This window comes from Scophthalmus maximus, chromosome 17, assembly GCF_022379125.1.
Source record: "Scophthalmus maximus strain ysfricsl-2021 chromosome 17, ASM2237912v1, whole genome shotgun sequence".
Classification (NCBI taxonomy): Eukaryota; Metazoa; Chordata; class Actinopteri; order Pleuronectiformes; family Scophthalmidae; genus Scophthalmus; species Scophthalmus maximus.
The window spans coordinates 16,467,871-16,495,320 of record NC_061531.1 but is presented as its reverse complement, the minus strand read 5'-3'; the positions used below and the strand labels follow the sequence as shown (position 1 = coordinate 16,495,320).

The 27,450-nt window shown below is 46.7% G+C and overlaps 1 protein-coding gene across 2 annotated transcripts; it reads left to right on the top strand.

The window, feature by feature from the left end:
* Positions 1–38: 38 nt before the first annotated feature.
* ppfia3 (PTPRF interacting protein alpha 3) lies at positions 39–26,748 on the top strand. Of its 2 annotated transcripts, XM_035614920.2 has the most exons (32): positions 39–1,927; positions 2,759–2,951; positions 4,148–4,882; positions 10,665–10,766; positions 10,938–11,177; positions 11,276–11,335; positions 11,782–11,910; positions 12,043–12,135; positions 12,728–12,780; positions 12,898–12,991; positions 13,200–13,334; positions 14,136–14,219; positions 14,494–14,625; positions 15,065–15,127; positions 15,220–15,299; positions 15,892–16,060; positions 16,820–17,013; positions 17,175–17,412; positions 18,075–18,208; positions 18,449–18,603; positions 18,766–18,865; positions 18,988–19,069; positions 19,165–19,365; positions 20,372–20,437; positions 20,958–20,984; positions 21,142–21,317; positions 21,653–21,750; positions 23,802–23,977; positions 25,333–25,401; positions 25,505–25,667; positions 26,283–26,345; positions 26,596–26,748. In XM_035614920.2, exons 3-31 carry the CDS (start codon positions 4,535–4,537, stop codon positions 26,333–26,335), a joined length of 3,714 nt encoding a protein of 1,237 aa, XP_035470813.2. In that variant the 5' UTR covers positions 39–1,927; positions 2,759–2,951; positions 4,148–4,534; the 3' UTR covers positions 26,336–26,345; positions 26,596–26,748. The 2 variants fall into 2 exon arrangements, with proteins under 2 accessions (XP_035470813.2, XP_035470815.2); XM_035614922.2 differs by lacking the exons at positions 21,653–21,750; positions 23,802–23,977; positions 25,333–25,401; ... (1 more) ...; positions 26,283–26,345; positions 26,596–26,748 and having other exon boundaries at positions 20,665–20,984; positions 21,142–21,262.
* The last annotated feature ends 702 nt before the right edge of the window (positions 26,749–27,450 follow it).

Below are 27,450 nucleotides of genomic sequence, written 5' to 3'. Positions count from 1 at the left end.
CAGATAGTGAGTTGATCCCTTCTGATACTTTGGTTTTCACTGAATAATTAATAATTTCATTATTGTAAGAGTTGGATTTGGTCAAAATGAGAGTGTGTTTTATTCCCAGAGTATAACTCAACTCAAAAACCATATGAAATCCTTATATTTGGGGTTACTTGAAATGTTTCTTATTCTTTTTTTTCTGTTTTTCCATGTCAACGTGACTCAGGACTTCTCTTCGAATGCTGTTTTTTTTTTTTTTTTTCAATGCAGAGATCTTTCCTTCTCAGTTCCACAAATACACAACATCCACTATTACTAAACTGGGTTGTTGTAGCTTGATGCTAATTGTTAAACCTCCAACGACACCCTGAATATGAGATTGGAAAATATCTTGAAATATTTCTGACACAGTTTACTGTACAAACTCCTGGACTCATTTGAGGTTATGTACAAACTTTAAAAAAAATTAAAAAGAAGAAAGAATCTCTGAACCATTTTACTGTAATAAAAAGGTTTAATTGGGGAAAAGAAATATGAATATACACCAAAAGTTCATGTTTAAACTCAGGAAATATTGTAAGAGATAGATGAGGTCTTGTTTGATTGCAGTAGTTCGCACAAAGACGGAAGTAAATACAGATAAATAGAAAGATGTAAGAGAGACACAAATAAAGTTTTGATATACAGTAATAAGAATACAAAGTGTACAAGAGAAACCTGAGTGTGGAAGCTGGATGTGTGTTTTCCTGAGCTCTTCCTCTTTCTCTGGGTCACCGTGCACCTCAGCAGACCCTGAGCCCGTGGTCCACCGCCACGGCTCCCTGGGGACCCACTGACGAAATGCTTCCCCTGGCCGCCGCCACTCGCTGCATTCCTATCAGCATTCCTCTGACCCGCTGACCTCCCGCGACCCCCGAGGGGCCCCTCCTCTCCTGGTGTCCATGCAGCTGCCTCCTGTCCATCTTCCCTGTCACGTCGGCCAGATAAAGATGTCCTGAGGAGGCTGCCTGCGGCATGAAGTCAGTATTTATTTATATTATATGAATTAACCTGTATGAGAGTTTCAAATCAATACAGAGATAAATACAGTTGTCTTATTTAGATTAGACTCCATCTGCACAAATGTCTGGTTTCTGCACTAAAATAATACTGAAAGATACAGAAACTAATCAACGCTGATCGTTACAAATAAATAAAACAAAACTGATCTGAAGTCTAGATGAAAACTACACGTTAAACCATTTTAAATAGAATCATTCTGAAAACTCTGAAAAATTGATGGTTGCAAAAACAAAAAAAGAAATTAAAAATCCAGTTATATATATATATAAATATAATTTTAATAGGCTCTACATTACATCAACCTTACATTACGTCATGCAATTACGTCATTGCCACGAGAAGCCTCAGTTAATCCCCAAACTGTCTGACATTAACATAAACGTTAAACAAGAGTCATATTTATAATAAAAGTTTATTGTAGACATTTTGAGAGTTTATCAGAGCCATCCATATCACACACAAAAAAAGCGCATCCATGGATTTTAGCCTCAAATTGAGAAAAACCTTATGACACCTGTGCATTGCATTTCTCCTACTCAGACGCCAGAGGGCGCAATTGTTTAATTCTTTTTGTCAAGTTTCATCCACCGGCTCGTTGAGAATCAACTGAGAATTGAACTGCTTTTAGGATTTGCACCAGTTTTGTGTTTTAAGGCCGATGAGGAGAAGCAAAGGCATCAAAGTGCGATCAGATGTCAGAGGTGAGACTGTGAGGATGTGAAGGCTTCGTGTGGAGAAAAGATTGTTTCTTTAAGACCCAGCATCCTTCAGAGGAGAGCGAGAGAGATGAGGGAGGATGAACGAAGGGAGGTCGTCAAGTTGCGCAGAAACATCCAGCAGGAGAGCGGAAGCACTGGTTATTGTCTTCAGAAAAAATGAGGTATTTTAAGAAGTGTTTTTGTCGGTTCTTAATCATTTTTTGTCCAACAGAAATTACACAATAGTATTTTGCATGTCCACATGTAGCCAGAGTAGGTCTGTTATACAAGAATCAATCTGTATAATGGACAATATTGATCTTTGATCTTAAATCTTTGAAAATATGCTACTGTAGTATTGTATTATACATGAAAAATTGAAATATTTGGTGTAAAGTAGCCTCACAAAAAGTGATGTTTTACAATTCAGATTATTTAGTTTTGGAGGCCCATAGAGGTTCAAACATTTATTTATTTCTCAATGAAAATGATGAGATGATGATGATGAGTATTATAATTAACCATCTCTCTCTTTAAAAATAAATACATTTTATCCTCCTTTATCATATGACCTTTTCAGGGGTCGGGTCCTGACCCCAGGTTGAGAGCATCTGCTATAATTCAGAGAGCCATTATAAAAAACATATTTTATCTCTGTAAAGCATGTTATATGTTATAACAGTAACAATAATAATTTATAGTTTTATTATTATTATTATTATTATTATTATTATTATTATTATTATTATCCATACAACTTCAAATTGAAACATATGACCGGATATGTATTAGTGATTATAGCAACACTCGAGATTCAAATGTTTTACTTGTCACATGTTCATACAGTAATGCTCAGTCAAATACAGGGTGGTGTATGCTTAAAGGCTACTGTAATAAATAGGCTATTAATAATTCAAATAAGGAGGAAAAATGACAAGTGTTAAACAACTCCCACTTTTTAACCACGGTTGGATTCCTCTCCATCGCGCGCCATCGTGTTTTATTGTGAAAAGTCCTGACCGGATGTGAGATGTCTGTCCTGCGCGCGGCTTGACGCAGCGGGGAGCCGAGAGCGTCGCTCCCTCGGCAGAGACGGGGAGGGGACGGGGGGGAAATAACCTGCAGCCTCCGTCTCTCGGATGCTCTGATGGAGTGAGCCGGGCAGCGAGGCGCCTTCCTTTCCTGTCTCCGTCGACCATGGACCGGGTAAGACAACACGACTCGGGCGCGATGAGATCCACCCGGTGATGCTCGGCACGAAGATCCCACCGTCCAGCTGTTTTTATGGGTGGGAGGGGGGGAGGAGGGGAGGGGAGGCAGGGTGGTGTGTGGATGATGGGAGGGGAGGAGAGGAGGGGGGCAGTGGGGTGTTGATAGGAAATAGACGCCATGCAGTCGGAATAAAGCCACAGCGACGCATCCTCTCAAAAAATTAAGCTCAATCACATCACATAAAAAAAAATCTTGTGTAGCATCTTGTGATTCATTAGGGCCTTCGCCATGTACAGGATGATTGGCACCTCCCACCGTGATGTGATAGCAGCGGTGTGTGTGTGTGTGTGTGTGTGTGTGTGTGTGTGTGTGTGTGTGTGTGTGCGTGTGTGCGCGCGTGCAGCCTGAGATACATTTAAAAATGGCTGGGGTATTTCCCCCTCCCTGTTTAGAACATTTTATTTTCTCAAGACAACAGTTCAGGAGAATAAAACCTCCCGATCCACGAGCATCTCCTCGCAGATGGGAGAACAGAGGAGCCCCACGTAGAGGCGGTCTCCTCCTGGATACAGCCCGCAATTACAATTCATGATGATGACACCCTGCTCCTTCTTCTCTTCGTCTTCTTCTTCATCTTCTTCTTCTTCCTCGTCTCAGCGCCGCATCTTCATCATCTCGATCATCTGCATCCTCCTTTAGAGGCGACGATGAGAATTGCTCTGTGTATTTTGCGTTGCGTTGCGTTTCGTGTACAGGCTGATGCTGATGCTGATGCTGCCACCGCCATCCGCGACTCATTTCCGCACATCGTGCGCATTCATTACTCCCATTATGGGCCGTGGACACTCGGCTACGTGAACCCGAGACACGCGGTGATGGATGAATAAGTCCCCACGTCGCGATGCCAGGCGGAGTTTGAGAGAGGCAGCGGTGCTGCTTCCTTTTACTGTGTCTACTGTCAGTGTGTTTGTGTTTGTGTGTGTGTGTGTGTGTGTGTGTGTGTGTGTTTGTGTGTCAGTTCGGATCCAGGATGAGCGATGATCTCAACCTGGTGGGGAAAAAACAGGTTGTTATGTTTTTCTCCTCCCCCGGGTTCATCATCACCCTCCTCTTCCTCTTCCTCTTCCTCCTCCTCTTTCACTCTCATCATCACTTGACCTCTTTTCTTCTTCTTCTTCGTCTCTTCGCAGGTTCATCTCTCGTCTCAGTGAAGCCCAGGCCCAGGGGGGGGGGGGGGGGTCAGAGGTCGCCCACCTGCAACCTGCACTTCTCCCTCTCACTCCTTCGCCCCTTCACCCCTCCACACCCCGCCACACCGAACCCTCAGCGCCCGTCACCTTACTCTGTTTCCCCCAAAATCACTTTGCACCCACATCCCCTTTCCTCGTGTCCTCGAGCATCGTCGCTCAGCACGAGCGTCTTCTGCCCGACGGCCAATCGGCTGAAAGACCCGTCGTAGGAAAACAATAACTGTTGAGCGTTTCATGACGAGAGCCCACCGGTCCTTCGCCGGACACCGCGCTCAGGTGTCCTAGTCGTCTTCTCGCGGTAACGCCCCTCACATCCAGGACCTCACGATGATGTGCGAGGTGATGCCCACCATCTCCGAGGACGGGCGCAGCGGGGGAGGAGGCGGCTCCTCTTCCCCGGCCGGCGGCGGCGGAGGAGGGATGGGCGGAGGGATCGGAGGCATCGGCGGCTACGGCAGCCGGGATTCCCGCAGCGGTAGTGGCGGCGGCACGGATGAAGGCGGCAGCATGGGCAACCTGGAGTCGCTGATGGTGAACATGCTGACGGAGAGGGAGCGGCTGCTCGAGAGCCTGAGGGAGACGCAGGACTGTCTGGGGACGGCCCACCTGCGCCTGCGAGAGCTGGGCCACGAGAAGGAGTCGCTGTCCAGGCAGCTGTCCATCGCCCTGCCGCAGGTACGGAGGCTGAGGGGGGTCAGAGGGCTGTACGGAGGGAGGGAGGGAGGGAGGGAGCCGACGACCCACCTGAAAGACGAGTCTAGGTGCCACACACACACACACACACACACACACACACACACACACACACACACACACACACACACACACTGATCTAAAGGGTGTTTGTAGGGACGAGGAGGACGAAACACTCGTTAGACTAAAGGAACATTTCGCATCGGGTCACAGGCTGAGAGCAGAAAATGTCACAACATAGATAAGTTGTATGGATCTGGAAGTGCAATATTTACATGGTTATCTCTTCCCCATTTGTTGGAGATTATCCGGGACGAACTTTGGATATTTTGAATCTTAAATTTTTTACTCTTTCTTCGCTAGAGCAGGAAAACAAGGAGACGATAAGCTGGTTAGTAGTTTGGGAGAAGGTTGAGATCATGGAACAGATGGTTTCTGTGTGTCGACATCAAGGAGCTGCTGATTTGTTGATTGACACACGGGTGTGAGGTTAAGTGTCTCTTTCTCATTATGTGGCACTGCTTTCAATTATAGTTTGAGACGTACAGATGTCTGTAACAAAAAGTTGTTACTCTTTTGAATGTCTAGTAATTCAGAGATCTCCATATTTGTGGACCGTCAGGCACAGTGATTATCAACCAGACGACAACAAAATTATATGAGTGATCATGTTTACACATTTACAGTATACAAACAACTGAGCCGCCGATAGGAATTGGTGTAAACGGACGAATCCTCGGAACGACGGCTCGGTCCGCTCCGTAATTCAACCAACGAGTTTTTTAAAAAAAGCCCACAGATGCGGGTTGGCCACGTCGGCACACCGACGGACCCGCATTCACAAATCTAGTCTTCGGCCGAAAGTAAACAAGTGTTACGATGACTGGAATGTGCGCTCGTATCAAAAGTGCGCTCACGGTGGAAACGGTTCCTGTCACGGTGTTGAATTATTGATGTGTGAACCTGTAGGCAGAGGCTTTAATGCTGTTGCCGGTCCAGGTGGCGCTGAGTCTGATTTCTTTGTTGGCACAACGGGGAGGTAATGGGGTTAAAGTGCAGCAACGCGGATGAAAACCGCACTCGTCCGATTTCATGTTACACCCCTCCCCCTGTTTCTCTCTCTGACACTTTGGAAGACGATATTAAAAATGTGACGTGCGGACGCTAAGCCGAGGCGGCGTGGTCTCTCGTGGAGGTGCGAGAAGATTTGAATGGACAACGCTGACGTGTTGTGTCGAACTTTGTCCTGCGAAGTAACTGGAAACAACAGCAATACTCAAAGTATCAGTATTTCCAAGCAGATTGTCACAGCTTTTATATATAGATATACAGTATCTCTGTCTGACAATGGTGCTGCCCCTGGATCAACTTAGTGTGAATTATGTTTTCTTTAATTTGCCAGTAATACTTATCAACAAAAACTGCCTAGTTTGAGCCTCTCTTGTTTTACTATTTGACTTGAAAGGATAATTTCTGAAAATTGAGGAGGATGTTATGGTTGGTATCCAATGATAGTGAAAGATTTTAGGCTATTGATTAATTGATATATATATATATATATATATATATATATATATATATATATATATATATATATATATATATATATATATATATATATATATATATATATATATATATATATATATATATATGTGTGTGTGTGTGTGTATGTATAGGGTCAGAGTAACAACACTAAACTATTCTGAAAGTATTTCCAGATTCCTCAGAGACTCATTAAACCAATTTGAGCAGCAGATATTCGATATGTTTGATGCTCGACAAAGAAGGAAATTAAGAAATGAAGAAATGACATTAAGCCTTGCTGGGGGGTTTTGACATTTTTTAGTATCAAGCCATGATTTCGTGTGAAAATAACATGTACTAATACATCTGGTAATCCAAATGTTTTAGTTTTGGTTCATGTCGTTCAAACTGACAAAGGAGATGTTTCTGTCTTTTCAGGCTTCCAAGAGTCTTCCAGGACTATTATATATATATATATCTTTTTAAAATCAGACTCATAGCTTTGTGCCTCAATTTTTGTAATTCCACTCAAAATACAACGAGGGCTCCGTCTCTATTTTCAGGCAGCAGTCATTGTCAGAGGCCTCGGGCGGCGGTGATGCCTCGCTCATTGTCGGTACCAATTTTTCCTCCGTCGCCACGCCTGAGACATCAGAATGAAATAACGGATGTAGCAGTGACTGGACGTTAAAGGGCCAAATTACCCTCAGTGAGGGGGGGGCGATCAATATGACACACACACACACACACACACACAGATGGAGGAACACATGTAGTGCTGTGTGATACGTTCTACAGTAGATGAGTTCACCGAGTTTGTCTGTGTGTGTGTTGATGTTGCCAAGAGAGAAAAATAGGAGAGAGAGAGAGAGAGAGCGACGGATGGAGAGAGCGACAGCATGGCACAAAGAGAGAGAGAGAGAGAAACAACCTGGTTATATGAAACACACAGAGACTAACAAATCAAACTCATTTGCATATCGTTGCATACTAATGAGGTGGCTTCTAGAGTCAGTTTTTTTTTCTTCTTTTTTAGATGTCGGGTATCATGACAGGGGGAGATTGAAATGGACGGACGGCGGAAGAGAGTGGCAGGATCGAGGGGGGGGGGGGGGGGGGGCTGGGGGGGGGATGAGGAGCGTACAGTATGAGAGGTGAATGCCAGCACAGTCGGGGGAAAAGCTGAAGGATTTTGCATCTGACCAAAAATGATGGCGACGGAAAAGAGACGCGGGAATGTGGAAAGCGTCTGATATCTGCGGGTCCATCTCACGCCGTCTCTTGCACAAGATGAATCCCAGAATTATGAGCTCCTCTGGGCCCTGAACATGCCATCTGCACGCAGCGATTTCCCTCCCTCACCCTCTTCCTATTTTTTCTCTCTTCCATCTTTTCAAATAAGCTTCCTCCTTTTCTACTTCTCTCTCTCTCTCTCCCATCTTCGTCTAATGCAGCCCCTGCCGAGCACATCAGCTCAGGAGCTTCACGTCCTGACCTCTTTTTTTGGGGGGGGGGGGGCTGGAGAAAGTGGCGGGAGGTCAGTCAGGCGCCTGCGTGCCGCCGCGTGGGGGTAAACTGATCACTGTTGGAGCAGACAGAAAGACAACGCGTCAGTGCCCTCTTAATGGCTCGTTTGCATAAGCGTTTTTAAAAACACGAACACGCGCACACACATGAATCAGCGTGTGCGAGGAGGGCGGCGTGGGCTCCTGTGTCGTGGGCACAATCGCACGCGACAGAGTCGAGACTTCTCCAGGAAGTGAATACCGAGCCGTCGACAGATAAATGGACGGATGCACAGACAGACAGACAGACAGACAGACGACAGACAGACGACAGACAGATGACAGACAGACAGACAGACGACAGACAGACAGACAGACAGACGACAGACAGATGACAGACAGACAGACGACAGACAGATGACAGACAGACAGACAGACGACAGACAGACAGACAGACGACAGACAGATGACAGACGACAGACAGATGACAGACGACAGACAGACAGACAGACGACAGACAGATGACAGACGACAGACAGACAGACAGACAGACAGACAGACGACAGACAGACAGACAGACAGACAGACGACAGACAGACGACAGACAGACAGACAGACAGACAGACGACAGACAGACAGACAGACGACAGACAGACAGACAGACAGACAGACGACAGATAGACGACAGACAGACAGACAGACGACAGACAGACAGACGACAGACAGACAGACCTGATGACGTCGCTCATCCTCTCTTTGTTGATCTGTCGCCACAGAAACGGTTTATTTACATTAAAAGGCGACCGATTTTTGAATCATAACTGTCACGTAGCTAGCCGTACAATTATACATAATTGGGGGAAAATTACACCAAATCACAACAACTGAACGGAACCGGACGGCTGTCAGATGGAAATATTAGACATTACACTGCGCTGGCCCAATTCCCACTACTCCCGTACTTGTTTTAACCTCCCGGCGTTTGTTTTAATTTCGGGCAAAGCCCACAGCCAGTCGTGGTTATTGCACAATTAAGCCAATTTCAGGTGCAACACATGCAGTAAACCTGGCTGTTAGGTTTTATATTAAGGGTCTGGTTTAAGAGTCCCGGTGGCCGGGAGCCGCGAGCGCCGCGGTGGATATGGCAGAGATCACACTGTGAGTCGTTTCCTCTCGCGGCCGCGGCGCAGCTGCATGTGTGAGCTCGTGTGCATGCGTTTAAAAGCCAATGACGCTTTGTTGGGTTGAATGTGGGAGTTTGCATAATGAAATCAAGATTTGTCAAATTGTTGGCTGTGCTTAATTGCACCGTGTGGGTTATAACCGAATATTTTGGCAGTAACATTTATAGATCCAGGCTTGTTTTTGTTTTTCATGTCGGGGCCAAAAATCTGAAGAGGTGACCTCATGCTGAGAAATATCCATTCCTAAAACCTAATCATAACATCGTTTGTTGCAGCCCCCTTCCGAGGCATCATTAACCGTACATGGAGGAATCCATTGTAGAAGCGGAAAAAAAGACATTTGTTAATGCAATGAAGCCAAAAGACAATGTGTTACATCCTTATTGGAAACCTTCACTCCGCTGCTAACCTGTTACAAATCCCCGTGCCTGTAAAAGCAGACAACAAAACCAAGTGCGGCCCTCTGATGGTTTTTCCCAAGTCATTCCGTCTCAGTGCCGGTTGCCATAGAGTTTGGTGACACAGTTTTCTTTGACTGAGGCCTCGTTTGTCGGGCTCGTTACGTTTATCAATCACACGGGGGAGAAATGCATGAAAGAAGCAACAGAGGAAATGGGAAGATGTTTTACAGGACGCGGCTTCAAGGAGCTACGTTCACGGACGTGTTGCAGGACCCCAACACGATTTGAGATCGCAATCGGTTTGTGATTGGTTTATTAGTATTTCCGTCTGCTCTGACGGTGGCAGATATTAAAATATGGAAGGAAAAGTGGAAGAAGAGAGTTGCCTGCGTTGACGTCATAAAGATTTAGTGATGATTTGATCTTCAAACCAATATATTCTTCATTTTGATGGGCAACGACAACGAAGCCTAACTCTAACCCGATTGAAGTTAAGCTCATCATTCGAGCACCAAATCATAGAAATGAATGGACTGTTATGTCGATTGTCCGCCATCTGTAGAAGAAGCAGGACAGGTTTTCTGAAAGCCATCAGTGAAAGTTAAGGCACGTTTGGGGAACGTTAGATCGTTTAATTTAGAAATGTGATATTTTGTCTGACATGTGTTTAGTGTGTCAGTTTGTGACAAAAAAAGAAATCAAGACTTTTGTCAACACGGTCGCCGTCCCCTGCTAACTTGTGACCGCGTCCTCCACCTGCAAAAGGCATCCGACTCTCCGTGACCACGGGCACAGGTGTAAACTGTGGAATGAATCGCTGGGACTCTCGAACAGAACAGAGCCGCCCTTAGTGGTTTATCAGGGACAGCTTGGCCCCTTTTATTCCTACTGTGGCAATTCACAATGTCTGCTGTGGAAAAAGGGGCCCCAATCGTGGGAAACGGACGACCTCCCAAGTGGGAGCTGATGAGGCGGGTTCGCGGAACGTGCGAGAGTACGTTGCTTCGTTAGAAGAAGAATCCCTGGATGCCCTGAGCCTTGCAGTTGGATGAGCGCGTGCGACCGGCGCGGTGGTGAAACCCGCTCTGGTGACCCCGCGCAGCAGCGTGGAGTCAGTCAATGACAGCGCCCTCTTGTGCCCCTGCAGGAGTTCGCGGTGCTGACCAAAGAGCTGAACCTCTGCCGGGAACAGCTGCTGGAGAGGGAGGAGGAGATCGCCGAGCTGAAGGCCGAGCGCAACAACACACGGGTCGGTGCACCTCACGTGTCTGTTTGACATTAGGTCCTTGTGTTTATTTGGCTGTTAATTAAAGGTTCAGGTATTTATCTGTCCCATCATCGGAGGCCTTTTATGGGCACAAGTTGTACACCGTCGCAGGGAGCTTCTTTATTGTATGAGAACCACATGTGTCTCCTCCAGCTGCTGCTGGAACATCTGGAGTGCCTGGTGGCCCGTCACGAGCGCAGCCTGAGGATGACGGTGTTGAAGGGACACACCCAGTCGCGGGCGGGGGTGTCGAGCGAGGTGGAGGTCCTGAAAGCCCTCAAGTCCCTGTTCGAGCACCACAAAGCTCTGGATGAGAAGGTGCGGGAGAGACTACGGGTGGCCCTGGAGCGAGTGGCCACCCTGGAGGAAGAGCTGCAGACCTCCTCTCAAGAGGTGAGTCCACGTTTCTGAGCCGGTTTGCTCTTGCCACAGGCGTTCACGGAATCTCTGGTGGAGCCTCTGCTGATGATCCCCCCTCCGTGTTGTTCTAGGTTGTGTCTTTAAAGGAGCAAATCAAGCGACGGCAGCAAGGACTAGACAACGGCAAAGAGGTAATGAGATGCATTCAGTGTACGTTTTCAGAAATGTACAGTAAATTCCTGAAACATCAGGGGAAATTAAAGGTGTGTACACATTTCATGGCAATTCATCCAGTTGTTGTAGGTCGAGATATTGCACACAAAACCATAATGTGAACCACACGGTGGCGCTAGAGGAAAGGTCAGGGAGTCCCTGTCATTAGGATTCATCCCCTTTGGCGCCATGATTGTCTGTGTGCATTCGATGGCAATCTGTTAAATAGTTTTTGAGATATTTCATCTTCCTTCACACGGAGTGTGTCAAGTTTCTCGTGATGGAACCGTGGTGGAACGGAAAATAAAGGCAAACCCAAGTTTAATGTCCGCGCATGAAACGTAATCCAAAAGCCAGGTGACGTCATTCACACTGATCACGTCTCTGTCATGATCCCTGACATTATGAATTTCTCGTCACTCAGCGGCTTCCCAACGGCCCTTCCTCCATTTTGGATGACGGAGAAATCGACAGCAAGAGAGAGGGCGAGATCGAGCGGCAGAGGTCGGAGCTGGGGCAGCTGAAAGAGAGACTGGCCCTGATGTGCAGACAGGTACTTGCGTGGGGTCTAATGCAAAACAAAACACAATAGGCCTATCACAAGCCCGGAAGATGCTAACGGACAGAAACATGATGCTCAGCGCTGCACTGAGCCCTTGTGTCCCACACTCTCACCTCCCGTCAGGTCGGGGAGATCGAGGAGCAGCTGACGTCGGCCCGGAGGGAGCTGGCCCGATCGGAGGAGGCCAACCAGAAACTACAGAGGGATGTGAAAGAGGTGACGCTCCCCATCCGAGCTGCTGACAGACTGATACACACACCGCCACTATCCGTGTCTGTAGAGTATCTTTTTCGCTCACAGAAGCATGAAACATTTTTGCTATGGCAACTAAGCTGTTTGCCTACTTTGCAGCAGCGGCTGCTACTGTACGCACGAGAGCCTTCTGCCCTGTAGCCATGGAGACAGTGCCATCGTTAGGGCTGCAGGCCTTTCTTTTTTTCCCACATGGATGCCGCTCTGTAAATCAGTCGGTGTGCCGGTAGCTGATTGAAAGCATTTCGGGTCGAGAGTTTTACAAGCGGGTTTACTCGGCGAACCCTTTTTCCCTTTTGTGTCTTCTTTGTGTCTGCCGCCTCTGAAATCAGTCATCAACAACCACTTACCCGTCATTATCATTCCTCAGCTAACAGCGGGCCAGACACGGTGAATTCCCTTTTGATGGACACCTTACCTGTAGACTTGACATTTGTACTCTCGCACTTTCTCTGTCTAGACTTCTTTCCTTTTTTTAAAATTTCTCAGTCAAAATCTCAAGAGACGGTGTCTTTTTTTCTTCTTCTTCTTCTTCTTCTTCTATTAAATTTCCCAGGCACTTTGTCAAAGGGAAGACATGGAAGAGAGAATCACCACATTAGAACGCAGGTTCGTGTTTTTTTTCCCCCGTGACCATGAACCCTCAGAGACTGCCCATTTTTTCCTAAATATGCTCTGCTCACTGCTCTGTCTGTCTGTCTGCCATGGTTTTGTTCTGGTTTGCAGGTACCTGAGCGCCCAGAGGGAGGCAACATCTCTCCACGACATAAAAGACAAACTAGAGAACGAGTTGGCCAGCAAAGAGTCTCTCCACAGACAGGTGGGAAGCGGCGCTCTCATCGCAGTGTGTGTGTGTGTGTGTGTGTGTGTCATGTTCCTGCTGTTGATTGGCTGTTAGGACATGTTTCACGTTGGCACACACAGCGTGCCATCAATGCACCTCCCGCGGCTTTAATCAGGTCTGCCGCCTCTCGGCGATCTTCGCTCGGAGTTTAACCTCCGCTCCCTCTCGTCCCGTCTTCTCGCAGAGCGAGGAGAAGAACCGGCAGCTTCAGGAGCGCCTCGACGATGCCAAGCAGAAGCTGCAGCAGACTCTGCAGAGGGCCGAGACGCTGCCCGAGATCGAGGCCCAGCTCGCCCAGAGAGTGGCAGCACTCAACAAGGTGCGTGCGTGCGTGCGTGTATTTACCTGACGCAGACCGGTTTATCCCCGTCCAGTTATGAATTAAGAAACATATATAGTTGTGCTATCTCCTGTTATAATGTTGCTTTTATTCCATTCTTAACTTTTAGCACAGCACTATGTACCCGTAGTGCTGTAGAAATAAGAATGAACTCACTTGAGTGCATCAGACAGCAGCAGCATGTGCATTTCTCTGTGCTCAAATTTGTGGATTCGCTAATATGCTCTCATTCAAACTGCATTAATGTGTTCATGTGTGGTGCAGGCAAGGGTGTGTAGTACACTTGTACTGTGTGTTTAGTGCGTGTGTGTGTTGGGTTCATTTATACACGAGTGAAATGAAACATAAGATGACAGACGAATGCCAGACATCGTCACCGTGCCTTTTCCAGTAATTCATCGGCAAACACACCGAGATGAAAGCCGGCTCAGGGCTCATATCAACACAGCTGTTTGATCCTTGGGCGATCCGCACCTCAAGAATTGTGCACCGCTCAAGTTCCTGTAAACACGGTGTTCCCCTCGTGCCAACTCCTCCAGCCAAACCTCCTAGAGGGCCACTCTTGCTGTACTTCTGACGTGCTAAGACAAGGCGGTTGACGTGGAAGGATGAGATTAATGCCGAGGCAACCAACCGTTCCGGTTCCACTGTGTTCTGTACTGGCACGTTACTAATTGGTAGAGTCGGGCCTACAAGCTGTTTCCTTTGTGTTAATTTGTGTTATTGTCGCGACGTTGTTGGCGCTCTAACCCCCCGCTCCCTTCCCCTCCGATCGCTCAGGCGGAGGAGCGTCATGGCAACTTTGAGGAGCGACTGCGACAGATGGAGGCGCAACTGGAGGAGAAGAACCAGGAGCTGCAGAGGGTGAGTCACGCTCGCTCTTTCCATCGCTTTCTTCCTGTTTTCGTCCTCCCCCTCTTTCATTGCCGTTCCTTTTGTCAGACGTTGCGCTGCACAAAGGCGCGCTAATTTTCTAAGCCCTCTATTTGACCGTGCCATTCAGATAGAAATCTTTGTCCCGTGCTCGCAGTCGTGCAGAATGCTTGTTATTAACTCCTCTCCCAGCCTTCCTCTTCTGCCTCCTCTCACTCTCTTCCCCTCTCGCTCTCTCCCGCCCGTCTCGCTCTCACCCCCTCAGGCGAGGCAGAGGGAGAGGATGAACGACGAACACAACAAGCGTCTCTCCGACACGGTGGACAAGCTACTGTCCGAGTCCAACGAGAGGCTGCAGCTCCACCTGAAGGAGAGGATGGCCGCGCTGGAGGAAAAGGTGAACACGGCCCAGAGCTGCGCGAGCACTCGCAAGGACTCTGCACCTGGTTGAGCTGCAACAGAGCGAGGTCACTTCCTGGAGGGCAGGGGGTGACCAGTCAGAACTTGAGTGAATTCCAAACCATCTTACTGGTTTTTTTTTTTTAAACTTGTAACTCATCAGTAATACAACATCAGTCAGATTTTAAAAACACCAATAAGCGCATAAACCAACTCTCTCTGGTACAGAGTCAGCATCTTACTTGTGCTTTATTGCACGACACAAAAGAATCCTATTTACTATAATCTGCGGTGACTAGGGTTCTTTTGTAGAAGGAAAAATAAGTTCTCCCCCAAAGAGATGAGTTTTCAAACCTTGCTGTCTCATCTAATTTTGGAATATAGTGTTGTTGTTGTTGTTTTTACACAAATAAAGCCTCTCACCCTCTCCCCTCCAGAACGCCCTATCTGAGGAACTGTCCAACATGAAGAAACTGCAGGATGATCTTATAGCAAACAAGGTGATTGCAACTCTGAGCTTCATTCTTACTCAACATTTGTTCCTTTTTTTTCTTTTTTTGCTCACCTACTCCTGTTTGGTTTCCACTCCCAGGATCAACTGATAGCGGAGCTGGAAAGGCTTCAGCTAGAGCTGGACCAGCTGAGAGCGAGACCCGGGGGCTCCTATTCCAGGTAAAAAGCCGCCGCCTCGCCTGACTGTAAAGATGCCAGCGTTGTATCTGTTATCTTGTCAGACATTGCTGAATAAATCACTCTACCCTGGAGGCGTTTAACTCTGTCAGCGCCTCGCAGGGGCTAAAGCAGTGTTGACATGTAAACACATTAATTTACAGGTTGCACAAACACGCACACCCGTGATCCAACACTTCTGATTCTCACCGTTCTCCTCTGCGTGTCTTGACAACTTCTTTCATTGCCTTCAGCAGACCTGTTAATGGGAATATAGATGTATTTTTACACAATGTATGAAGTAAATGTTGTAGTTTGGGGCGACTTGGTAGCTGACAGGTTTGTGCTCTTACTACATAAATGGCCTGAGCACATAAGATTAAAACATATACTTAAAGTGGTTATCTTAATTGATAAATGTGGGATTTAGTAAATAAAAAATTAAAAGTTTTTGGCATTTATAATTCTGCTGTACGTATTTCACTTGGCTGTGTGTTTTTCTTTGGTCTACTATCTTCCCGTTAGTTGCCACCACAATCGTAATCGCGGTGTAATCTCTCCTTGTATCGCCTTATCGTTCCTCCTATCGCCCCAGTCGCTCACTGCCAGGTAGTGCTCTGGAGCTGCGGTATTCCCATGGGGGCGGGTCCCTCCCAATGGGTTCCACCACTCACCTGGATTCCTTCTGTAACACCTCCACCGGGGGCGTGGTCAGGTGGAGCCACCGGGACCGTTGGAGCTCCGCCCGGGAGGATTCTACCAAGGTGAGAGTCTTAACATCCGCACAAACCACAGAAACCCAGATCCATTTGTCCGTCCGTCGGCACGCCGAGCGTCTCTCAACCAAAACCTGACTCAGCACACAGACTCCTTTCCTTTAGTCACGTTATTATTGATTGATTGCACAACTTAACCTCCTTTAAAGCAGCAGTTCAAAAATAACCCTTTTATGTTCGTGTTTCATATTGAATATCTGCTGTCATTCAAATCTGTTCACTACAAACACCAATTTTCTCCCCAACCTTTAATTCATTAAGATCATTTTTGTTCTCTCAAATAATCCAAATGAGGCTGGAATCAAGTTCATGGATTACTTAATCACATCTATCAAGTTCATGTTGATCTTCTCGAGATATGCTGTTGAAGAAAACAATAAAAATTATGGCATAATGTAATATCTGTGAAAACTACTCTCACCTGAGGGTGATGGGAGCGTCATTAGCTTTGCAGGTGTATGGTCATGAACTAAAGTACTGGACAAATTTGAATTCTGACCTGACGACGGCAGGTGAGGAAAAGTCTTTAGAATTCATCCTGTTTGAATGAATGTCACGGCAAATCCATCCGATAAGATATGACACTCCTCAAGGTGGTGCTGGATGACAAGTCGGAATCTGGTGGAATAATCTGGAGACCATGAAATCTTGAACAAAATTTGAAAAAAGGCCAAATGATGAGTATTTTTAAATGTGATCAGTTGAAGCATGGCTATTCATTTCTCTGCCGTGTCTCTCTTTGCGCAGTACACAGACTGGGACAGCACTGGTCTTCTGGGGACTGGGTTCGATCCGGGCGTGGACGTGGGCTGCTCCGACGACGAGGACGACAGGGAGCCCCGGTTCGGCTCGGAGCTGCTGTCCCCCAGTGGACAGACGGACGTGCAGACCCTGGCCATCATGCTGCAGGAACAGCTGGAGGCCATCAATAAGGAGATCAAGTGAGGAGGGGCCAGTGGTGCTCAACAGCTGGGAGGAAAGGGGTGGTGGGGGGGCTGTTGTTCAGGAAAGTGAGAATGGTAGAATCATATGATCCAAATGTCTCAGTCCTCTCCCTCCTTTCTCTTTTTTTTCCTCCTCACCCTCCACATTCCAAAACCAGACTGATCCAGGAGGAGAAGCAGAACACAGAGTTGCTGGCCGAGGAGATCGAGAGCCGGGTCAGCGTGGCACTGGACAGTCCGCCCATGCCCCCGACCTCCCTGGGCAGAGACAGCACAGGACGGGGATTCATCCCCTCGTCCATCACATCCTCCACCCTGGCCTCCCCCTCTCCGCCCAGCTCTGGACACTCCACCCCTCGCCTGCCGCACTCCCCTGCCCGCGAGACGGACAGACAGGTACCACTAGAATGTAATGTCTATTATAAATCTCGGTATCAGCCTCCCTGTTTATGCGAACAGCTCCTCCAGACTGTGAGTCATGTAAATAAAGCATAAGTAAATAACGCAGGCGGGGTCAGAGGAGTTCAGTTGTTCCTCAACAGCGTGTTAGATTGGCAGAGATCGATGGAAATAACTTGGACTGATGGTTTGGTGCCAGACACCGGTTCCAGTTTTTCAGGAGTGGGCGGACGAATTACAAAAGATGGCGCAATATAACACAAAAAAACCTGCTGTCAGTGGTTGTGTTGATAAGCCACTAAAAGCAGCAGACAGACAACAGAAGCAGGAAAACTCACTGGTTTCCACTCCTGTTGAAACTGGAAAGGTGAATCCGTTTTGAACGGATCGATTGGCCTTTATTCCCTGAAGGCTAAATTAAATATTCACATTTGAGGAGTTAGTTCCAGGTCATTTTTGTAGTTTGTCAAAGTTGTTGTCAGTTAATTTTCTGACAGTCGACTAAGTGATGAATCTGAGTTTTAAGTTTTTGAGTTCTGGTTGGTTTCTGGGGAACTGTGGATCAGGGTCCAACAACAAATTTTTTACTCCGGGTTTTGCGTAACATGTTAAATAATTGTTTTGTTTTGTTCATTTTTTAACATATCATGTTCCTCCAGAACCACAAAGATGACGAACGGTCCCTCGCACTCCTCGACTCTACGCCTCCTCCCACTCCTCGTGCGCTGCGATTGGACAGGATGGCTCTCACCCACCCAGGCGCGATGCTCGACGACCCCCGGGACTTTCGCAGGTATGGTGGACGCACATTAGACACTGTGTGTGGGCACTGTTTTCTAATAAGGCCACCTTTTATAATGACTTTATTAATGGTAAATACATTATTTACTAATGCCATTAGGTTATAGATTATGAATCCTTTATAAATGGCACCTAAATCACAAAATGGTACCGATATATATCAAACGTACAGTAATGCTTCTGATGCACAGTCAGCTTTTTCCCCTAAGTGATTTCCCTTTATCTCCTCCAGTCTCTCGGCAGATGGCAGCAGCTCCAACAGCAGCCAAGATTCTCTCCACAAGTCCAGTAAGAGGAACAGCATCAAGTTTTCCATCGGTCGCCTGTTTGGAAAGAAGGAAAAGGGGAGGATGGGCCAGCCTGGGCGGGATGGATCTGCTTCTCTTGGTAAACAGATGGAGGATAAGTGGGAGATAACGCTGTCTGTATATGAGTTATTCACACTGTCAGTATGTTCATTTAAACATTGAGTAAAAATAAGATAATCCTATATTTGGGGTGTTAGTGTCTATATTGTCCTCTTGTGAACTTTGACCTTCCTCTGACCAGCGTCCACACCCTCTGAGGACCAGGCCTCTGGAGACCCTATGGGGATTAACAAGACCGGGACTCTGGGCCCGGCAGATAAAGATCGGCGCAGCAAGAAGAAGTCAGTGACCGACGAGGATTTCCCCCCTTTTTGTTTTTATATTAATTCTCAATTCATACTTTTGTCTTTTCACAAAAAGGGCATCAAATAAAACATCTGTAATTCGTTCCCTTCCCTAACAGGCACGAGCTACTTGAAGAAGCATGTCGTCAAGGACTTCCCTTTGCATCTTGGGACGGACCCACTGTCGTATCTTGGTTGGAGGTAAAACCTAAACGATGGGCTCTAGTAATTGAAGTGAACAAAGTTTGGGTCCATATAATAATGTAACCTCTCTCACATCTGCCCTCTCCGACCAGCTGTGGGTGGGAATGCCAGCGTGGTACGTCGCGGCCTGCCGCGCCAACGTGAAGAGCGGCGCCATCATGGCCAACCTGTCGGACACGGAGATCCAGAGGGAGATCGGCATCAGCAACCCGCTGCACCGCCTCAAGCTGCGGCTGGCCATCCAGGAGATGGTGTCCCTCACCAGTCCGTCCGCCCCGGCCAGCACTCGCTCCGTGAGACTCCGTGACCGCACATACATTTCACTTTACTCACTTTGTTTGAAAGGGGGAAAAAAGAGGCATTATGTTCTTACGCCATAAGGAAAACCCCAGTCTAGACAGCTCCCCTATAGGATTAAATGTAAAGAGGCATTTAATTGGCATATGTTAAGACCTTAATCACCTTCACATGTCTGGTTTTTTGCATTCATCACAAGATTTTTGCTTCAAATGCACAAATGCAACATTCCTATTTGCTGTTTGAAGCACACGTCGAACCAGATGGTCGTAGGTATGAGATCAGCTGAAATGTCAATGGCATCATTTAAACTACAAGATAGCAAAGAAGGATGAGGGGGAATTGTGTGATAGAAGCAGGAGTTTAAGTTATAGAAATGTATTTTTAACAGGAGAACCTAAACATCACAGACGTGACAGCGTTTCACCTACATTGCTTTAAAGTTCAGACTTGGCAACTGAAGGTGCATTTTCTCAAACTTAGCCTTTTCTCACACAGTGACAAAGATAAACCAGATGTTAAAAGATGCAGTAAAGTCGTTGCGTGCACACATGTGTTGCAGCTTTTTCCCAAGGAAGACAAAAGGGTGAGGTTTAACTAACCCGTCTTCCTCCAACAGACTTAGTTTGTTTTTGGAGTTTGGCACAAATCCCAGATTTTGATTTTTGGCACGTTTCCAATTCCTTCGCTTGCCATCTTCCTGTGTATTTTACAGGATTGAATCACGTCAATGTGGTAAAAATGTGGACTATGATAAGTCACACAATTGCGCTCGGCAGATTTAATAAAGATCTATCCATCTAGCTCACATGAACCGGTTGGACGTCTCGTGGCAAAGCAGTCTGCTGTTTGACTGACAGCTTGTGATGTGGCTCTTTTTTTGGCACACAGCTCACAATGTTTGAGCGTTGGCTCAGTGCTTCAGGCAGACAAAGGCAATATGTGGTGCTTTTTTTTTTTTCATCTGATAGTTTCACTTTTCTTCTGTCCACATGACCACAGTCGACCAGTAACGTGTGGATGACCCATGCAGAGATGGAGTCTCTGAACGCTGCCACCAAGCCTCCGGTCAGTTCCCCCGGCTCTGCTGTCTCCTGTCTGACAAAACCTCATGTTTACCTTTTTGATTATTATTTTACTCAGGGTTTTTTTTTCTTTTTTTTTCGCCTGGTCCGAATCATGTTGACAAGTCTCTCCCCTCCCTCCACCTCCTCTCACTCTCTCTCTTCTCTCTTTTGTTTTTTGGTTTCTCTCTGTCTCTTTATATATGTGTCTCTATCTTTCTGTGGGCCCAGGCCTTAGTGTCCAGCATCTTCTTCTCTCCCTCTTGTTGCTGTTTCAGTGTGAACTGCTTCCAACTAATGACCCGTTCACTAACACACTATTCCTCCCTTTTGTCCGCTTTTCCTGCTGCTGCTGCTGCTGCTCCCTCCTCCTCCTCCTCCTCCTCCTCCTCCTCCTCTGCTTCTCCCACATCCGTCCACCTTGCTCCTGACCCCTGCTCCCCTTTCCCTCTCCACCTCCACATCACTCTCTCTGGCTCCGTCTCTCTCTCTGTCGGCCTCCTCTCTTCTCCCGGCGCTTCCAGGAGCTGAAAGAGTTCAGCTGGGACCAGGTAAGGATCAACGGCACCTTTTTGAGAGAGTCAGAATTAACAAAAACACGCTGCGCCACTTGCCAATCATTTTTTTATTGCTTGCGAGACTAACCGCCGTGAGTCATGAGCCGCCGAGCGTGAGTCAGCATTGATCATCTGTGGTTGTCCCCTCCAGATACTGGCCTACGGCGATATGAATCACGAGTGGGTGGGCAACGACTGGCTGCCCAGCCTGGGCCTGCCGCAGTATCGCAGCTATTTCATGGAGTCCCTGGTGGATGCACGCATGTTGGACCACCTGACCAAGAAGGAGCTGAGGGGGCAGCTCAAAATGGTGGACAGCTTCCACAGGTAGAGCTCGTTCTTGTGCGTGCCCGCTCTCGTTCGCAGCCATAACTCGCGTATAAAGATAACTCATTGTCTTTTCTCACTTCTCACTCTTTTGCTCTCGTCTCTGTGGGAGCTCCTGTTGTTGTTGTTGTTGTTGTTGTTGTTGTTGTTGTTGTGACGGGACACTCTCACCGTTCAGGTGTTTGTCTCCGGGCCCCTTTTTGAACTCCTCTTTAAAAGGAGTTAAGGGGCTCAGAGGCCTCAGATTGTGTTAATACCGTCTGAGTAGAGATGAGAGTGGAAACACGACCTCCGTTAACCCGCTCGCCCCCCTCTGGCTGTTTGACCTCTCCCAGGGTCAGTTTGCACTACGGCATCATGTGCCTGAAGCGTCTGAACTACGATCGCAAAGAGCTGGAGAGGAGGAGAGAAGACAGCGCCCACCAGAACAAAGGTGAGCTCCTTTCTTTTTTCTTTTTTAAATCTGCCATCATCTCATCATTCATGCCCCCAGATGTGGGGCAGTATTGTACGTGTCTTTGACCCCCCTGTCCCCCCAACTAATTCTTCCATTCATCGTGTGTGTATTGTCTTGTTCAACGCGTACCTCAGTCATCACTATTATAAACCCGTGGATCAATTTCCAGGTTAATTATTTACACAGCTATAACCATAATTTGCCTTACACATTATTCTTGCTGCGTCACTTTCATCCATTTGACTGTCTGCAATATTTATTATTGTGTCAGTTCTGTTTTTTGTTGTGTCATGCACGTAGAAGAAAAATACTTTTGTAGTGGTGAACCACAAGATTTAATATCCTTCCAAAAGAACTTATTATAAATGAAGGACATTTTACTGTATAGTGTTCCCTTTAAATCATCACACATAATGAACGATAAAACATTAAATGATCATTTCATCTACAGTCTGACCCAAATCACATAACAAGCACAAGTTTTCACTCTTCAGGGAGACTATTAAACCAGCCTGTTTCTGGAGCTAATGTCAGCGTACTGGAGCAAATTGTGCCGAGCATCATGAATATTATACTGTTAACCTTATTTTGAAAAATAGAAAATAAATAAATGATACAAAAGGAAGATTTAAACGGCACTGCATAGGAAATCACAATCTGACCCTTTTTACCGAGCAAAAAAAATTGAAAGTTCCGTCACACAGCTCCTCTGACCCAGAGGCCCCGGACACCTTGAGCCCCCCGGACACCTTGAGCCCCCCGGACCTGGGCCGCAAAGACCTGAGCAGCAATCCCCACATTTTTGGTGCACAAGACCTTTTTGATTATATTTACAACCCTGGTCCCCTTTTTGAAAGAGGATTTTCAACCATTCATTCGATGTTGATCCCAATGTTTAATATCTCTTCTACACGCACAAACATGTTCTTTTTTTTTATTTCTTTTTTTTAAGCATCGCCAAGCAAACACTGGAGCCGCAGCAAGTCTGAACCAATTCTCTGTCAACTGCTGTTGCAGTGCAGAGACTCTGGTGCAGAGAAACAATCCTAAAGTAGCACTATCAAAGTGATCCACGGGGCGGGGGGAGGTGGGCAGTGCATTTTCAAAAGTTATTGTTTCTTTCTGATATTTAAAGGGGTCTTAAAAAGTCAAATGATTAATGTAGTGAAAACCTTGTAAAAACATATCCTGCTGCTTTGCAATCGTTTGTTAATTATATGATTGTATTATTAGTAGGACCAGTTGTAGTAGTATTTGCTCCAGTTCCAACTTTTAATAAGACTTTATAAATTGTGGTGACACAACAGAGAGAAAGGAAATTGCTGCTTTCCTTTGATCCACATCAGTAAAGCATAAAAATAATTTCCCTCAATTTCCTCAGATTTAGCATGTAAAATGGGTTTTTTTCTGCTCGGACGATTAAAAAAAAAAATCACATAAACTTAATGAGGGTAAAAAAACCAAACATTTCCTTTGATTTCTTGACGTTTGGACCACCCCTCGGTTACCCCCCCCCCCCCCCCACTAAGAGATTATGTACCACAACTCTCTCGTACAATTTGGTTGGATAATGATAACATAAATGTCAACACACTCAGTCATTAAACAAACCCAAAATGCTTTGGGTTACACATGTTGTACATTTGCTGCCAGCTCATCTTGGCCCATTTCCCCGCAGAAGGATTTCCCAAGAGGGGGGGAATTTAGTTGGTTTTGGTTTTCGTCTGATGATGAGTGGGACATGTGCACCCCACGTCCAGAGAATAAATCAGCGTAGAAGGGCCCCGCTACACTATTCCTCTTGATCACTTAGGGAAACTATCAGGTAATATAACCTTCTTCAGAAGAGCATTAATAAGGCACCGAACACGCCAGCATGTTTCATTCAGCTCGAACTCCAGGAAGCGAGCAGAATATTAAGAAACTCGATCTGGCTTATGAAAACAGCGAGCAGACGGCTTGCCTCTGCGCAGATGGATGCCTCCCTCCCTTCACCTTCACCTTTTCCTTTTTTTCTCTCCGCCCAGATGTGATGGTGTGGTCCAACGAGCGAGTGATGTGCTGGGTGCAGACGATCGGTCTGAAGGAGTACGCCGACAACCTCCGCGAGAGCGGCGTCCACGGGGCTCTGCTGGCTTTGGACGACACCTTCGACTACACTGACCTGGCCCTGCTGCTGCAGATGCCCAATCAGCACACGCAGGTAAACTGACGGGCTGTTAAAGAGGAGACATTAGTGCCACTGTGGCGGATGGTCAAATAGATTTCAAGGGCGTGTGTTGTACGATTATTATTTTGGCATTTTCAAATTTGATAGCCACACACAGGAAGAGGAGAGACGGGTTTATGACATGCAACAAAAGGTCCCCAGCTGGAATCGACCTGCAACGTCGTCGTGGTTATGTGGTTTGTGTGTGTGGGTGTGTGTGTGCGTGTGTGTGTGTGTGTGTGTGTGCCCTTGCCATGGACTATAGGGCTCCAGACATATTGAGTAATTTAAGTCCAACTGAAATTAAACTGCGACAACATAAAAATAAAAAAAAATCCGAAACCAAAATGCTTGAATTTATCATTTATTGTTTTAATCGTTTCATGATGGTGCCAACTGGAGTACCGATTCAAATAGCCGTCTGCTGCTGATGGAGACATTATGTCGATGCAGCCAAGCGGTGGAGGAGACGGTCACACTGATCCCTGACAACACATCACGACACAACACTTCTTACTTCTTCCCCCAAACTTCCCCTAATACCCCTACCCAGTAACCTCTGCCCCATCCAACCTCATCCCAACCACAGAGAAGGGAGCTGCTCTCAATCAATCTGGCAGCTGCTGTCAAAAAAAATGATGCAGCATTTCTGATATTTCCCCTAAGGAATGTGTTTCTTTTTAGGCTGCAAAAAAGAACGTCTAGATATGATTTCAGTTGGACTTTAACACTCACAAAAAAACTCTGCTTTGAATGATAATTTGTATGTGACATGTTTTCAGTAGCCTCATTCAGTATTCATAAAAGCACATCATCTCCTCATCCTCCCTCTCTCATTCCAACAAGAATCTAAGAATATGCAAATATGTCTTGCTACAAACGTAACTTCTGGACACAAGATGTCTCGAAAGTTCGTTTCTCAGCTCTGCAGTTTCTCTGCACCGGAGGCTTCAAGTTTCCACCTCACACTCCTCTGAAGTTTCCTACTGGACCACAGTTTGCTTCCAAACTAGTTGTAATGTCAGAGCATTCAACGTGAGCACAGAGAAACTGGGAAACTGAGGTCTCTGCAAGTGCATTAATTCTTCCAGCCTGACCCTGCCACAGTGCATTACCCCGTCATTTGATTATGATAGTATAAATATATATTCTAGTGTTTCTCTTTAATACCATTTCATTTTTATTATATTATTATTGGACGACCAACAGCCTCAAAACAAATAGCCTCATCTGATTCTTGTCGGGTTACAACTGTATGGATTTGAAGAACGCGCACATGAGCTCATGAAAACCTGCACCACAGTGTCCAGACTAATCTCCAGGCTCTACATCACCTCTCTCTTCTCCAGGCCAGACAGCTCCTGGAGCAGGAGTACAACTCCCTCATCTCCATGGGAACTGAGAGACGACCCGATGAGGTCAGCATAATGATCAGCCGGATTTATTTTTATTTTTTTTAACTGATTCAGGTGATGGTTTGTGCTCAGCAGCCAGTCTCTCACACACTTGTCTGTCTGACAGGATGGAAGTAAGACGTTCACCCGCTCGCCCTCCTGGAGGAAGATGTTCAGGGAGAAAGATCTCCGGGGCGTGACCTCCGACTCTGCCGAGACCCTGCCTGCTAACTTCCGTGCCTCAGCCATCTCCACGCCCTCCGTGACCCTGAGAAAGGTTCAGAGTGATGGTGAGTACGACCCTCTGACAGCTTCGCTCTCGTATTCGCATTTGTGTTTCGGCTCCTCTTTGCCTGCGGGGGCCGCGTCTCGATTTAGACGGTGTGAAAAAACAACCTGTTACTCTATATAGCATTACTCACATGAAGAGCACGACAGGAATGGGGGGGGGGGGGGGGGGGGGGGGGGGGGGCAAAAGGCCCGTTGTAGCCAGGTTACACGGCGAACTCTACAACTACTCTGCGAATTCTGATAGCAAATGAGCCGTGTGTGTTTACATCTTGATTTCATGGAAATGAGCCTTGAACAGCAACATTTATCTCCATCCAGCAATGGGGGGGGGGGGGTTATATAAGCCACTCTGCGAATGCAAAAAACAGAGTCACATGCGCGCGGAGAGCCGTCTGTTGTTTTCATGCTACTCTGCCATTAGTTTAGCGGTGGAATTTTCTGTTTCCTTCAGCAAAGGAGATGGCAATAACAAGGACCAGACGCTTCAAAGTGCAGGGGAAGACTATTATTCCCCATTCCACTTCCTAATCGTTAAGTCTGTGGAAGGTCAGTGCTGTTTAAGACGTCGCAGTTACAATAATGACCCCATCTGTGTCTCCCGCTCTCCTGCGCAGCCAACTCTGGTGCCCGGGGTGAATCTGCCTCAGTGAGGACCTACTCCTGTTGAGGGGGATGAGGTAAGGAACCGCCTGATAGTGTTCGCTCTGGGTTCTCAAAAGAGTTTCTCTTGCACATGTGCCGAGCACATTTTTATCTGAGCCTTGTTTGATGCATTCGTTTGTTGCGGCGGGTTGGTTTGAGCCTGGGATTTTAGCAGTTCCCCCTAAGGTCTTTAAGTGGTGGGTCTTTGGTCGGTGGGGATTTAGGCTGAGTTGAATTAAGGCCACAGATGCACCGACACGGGAATCATGCTGTTTCTCTCCTCAGGACACTGACTGGACTGGGACTGGAGGACCCTCTCGCTCGTCCACGGAGAAGAAGCAATGAATATAAAACATTTAACTCTGTAAAAAAAAAAATCTTATCAGTCTGACCATTCTGCAATAACAGAAGCAACGGAATAAATGGGGGAAAATGACATGAAGAATGTATGAATGTATTTTCCGACCAGACTTGGAAGGTTGAACGGGATCAGCTGTTTTCTCTCTCTTGTCTCTCTCTCTCTTCCTTTCATTCTGTCTTTACTCTCTCTCTTTCTCTCTCTCTCTCTCTCTCTCTCTCTGTGTGTGTGTGTGTGTGTGTGTGTGTGTGTGTGTGACTGTGCTATTGGGGTTAATAAAGGGCAACGGCGGTGTCGGCTAGGTGTGTGCCAGTCGCGCAGGTTTCCCCTCTCTTTCATTCCCGTCTGTGTCTGCACATCGTCAGCAGAGTTGGCAATATCAGGGCTTATTTTCCCACCTTTTCAGAAGGGAAATCACTTTGCTGCCATTTATTCTCTTACAGTAACGAATACAACAAAACATGTCGCCTTACAACTTTTACTCAAAAACAGGTGTTTTTATTGGGGAGTCGCCGTAAAGTTTGAAGAGGAAGAGGAGGATGTTCATATAGTAAAGTCACGGGGGGGGGGGGGGGGGGGGATGGTTGGATGTACATAAACGTGTTACAACTTTTTAACAACACAGATGTTCTCCTTTTCCATTCATGAAGCGGCTGGTGTCTGGTGACAGCCAATGACGTCTCTATTGTTGGCTTCTATGGTCCTGTCCTGGGTGAGTAAGTGTCCCCAATTGGCTGGAGCGGGTGTAGTAAAACATCGGAGGGGACCCTCCTCGAGCTTTG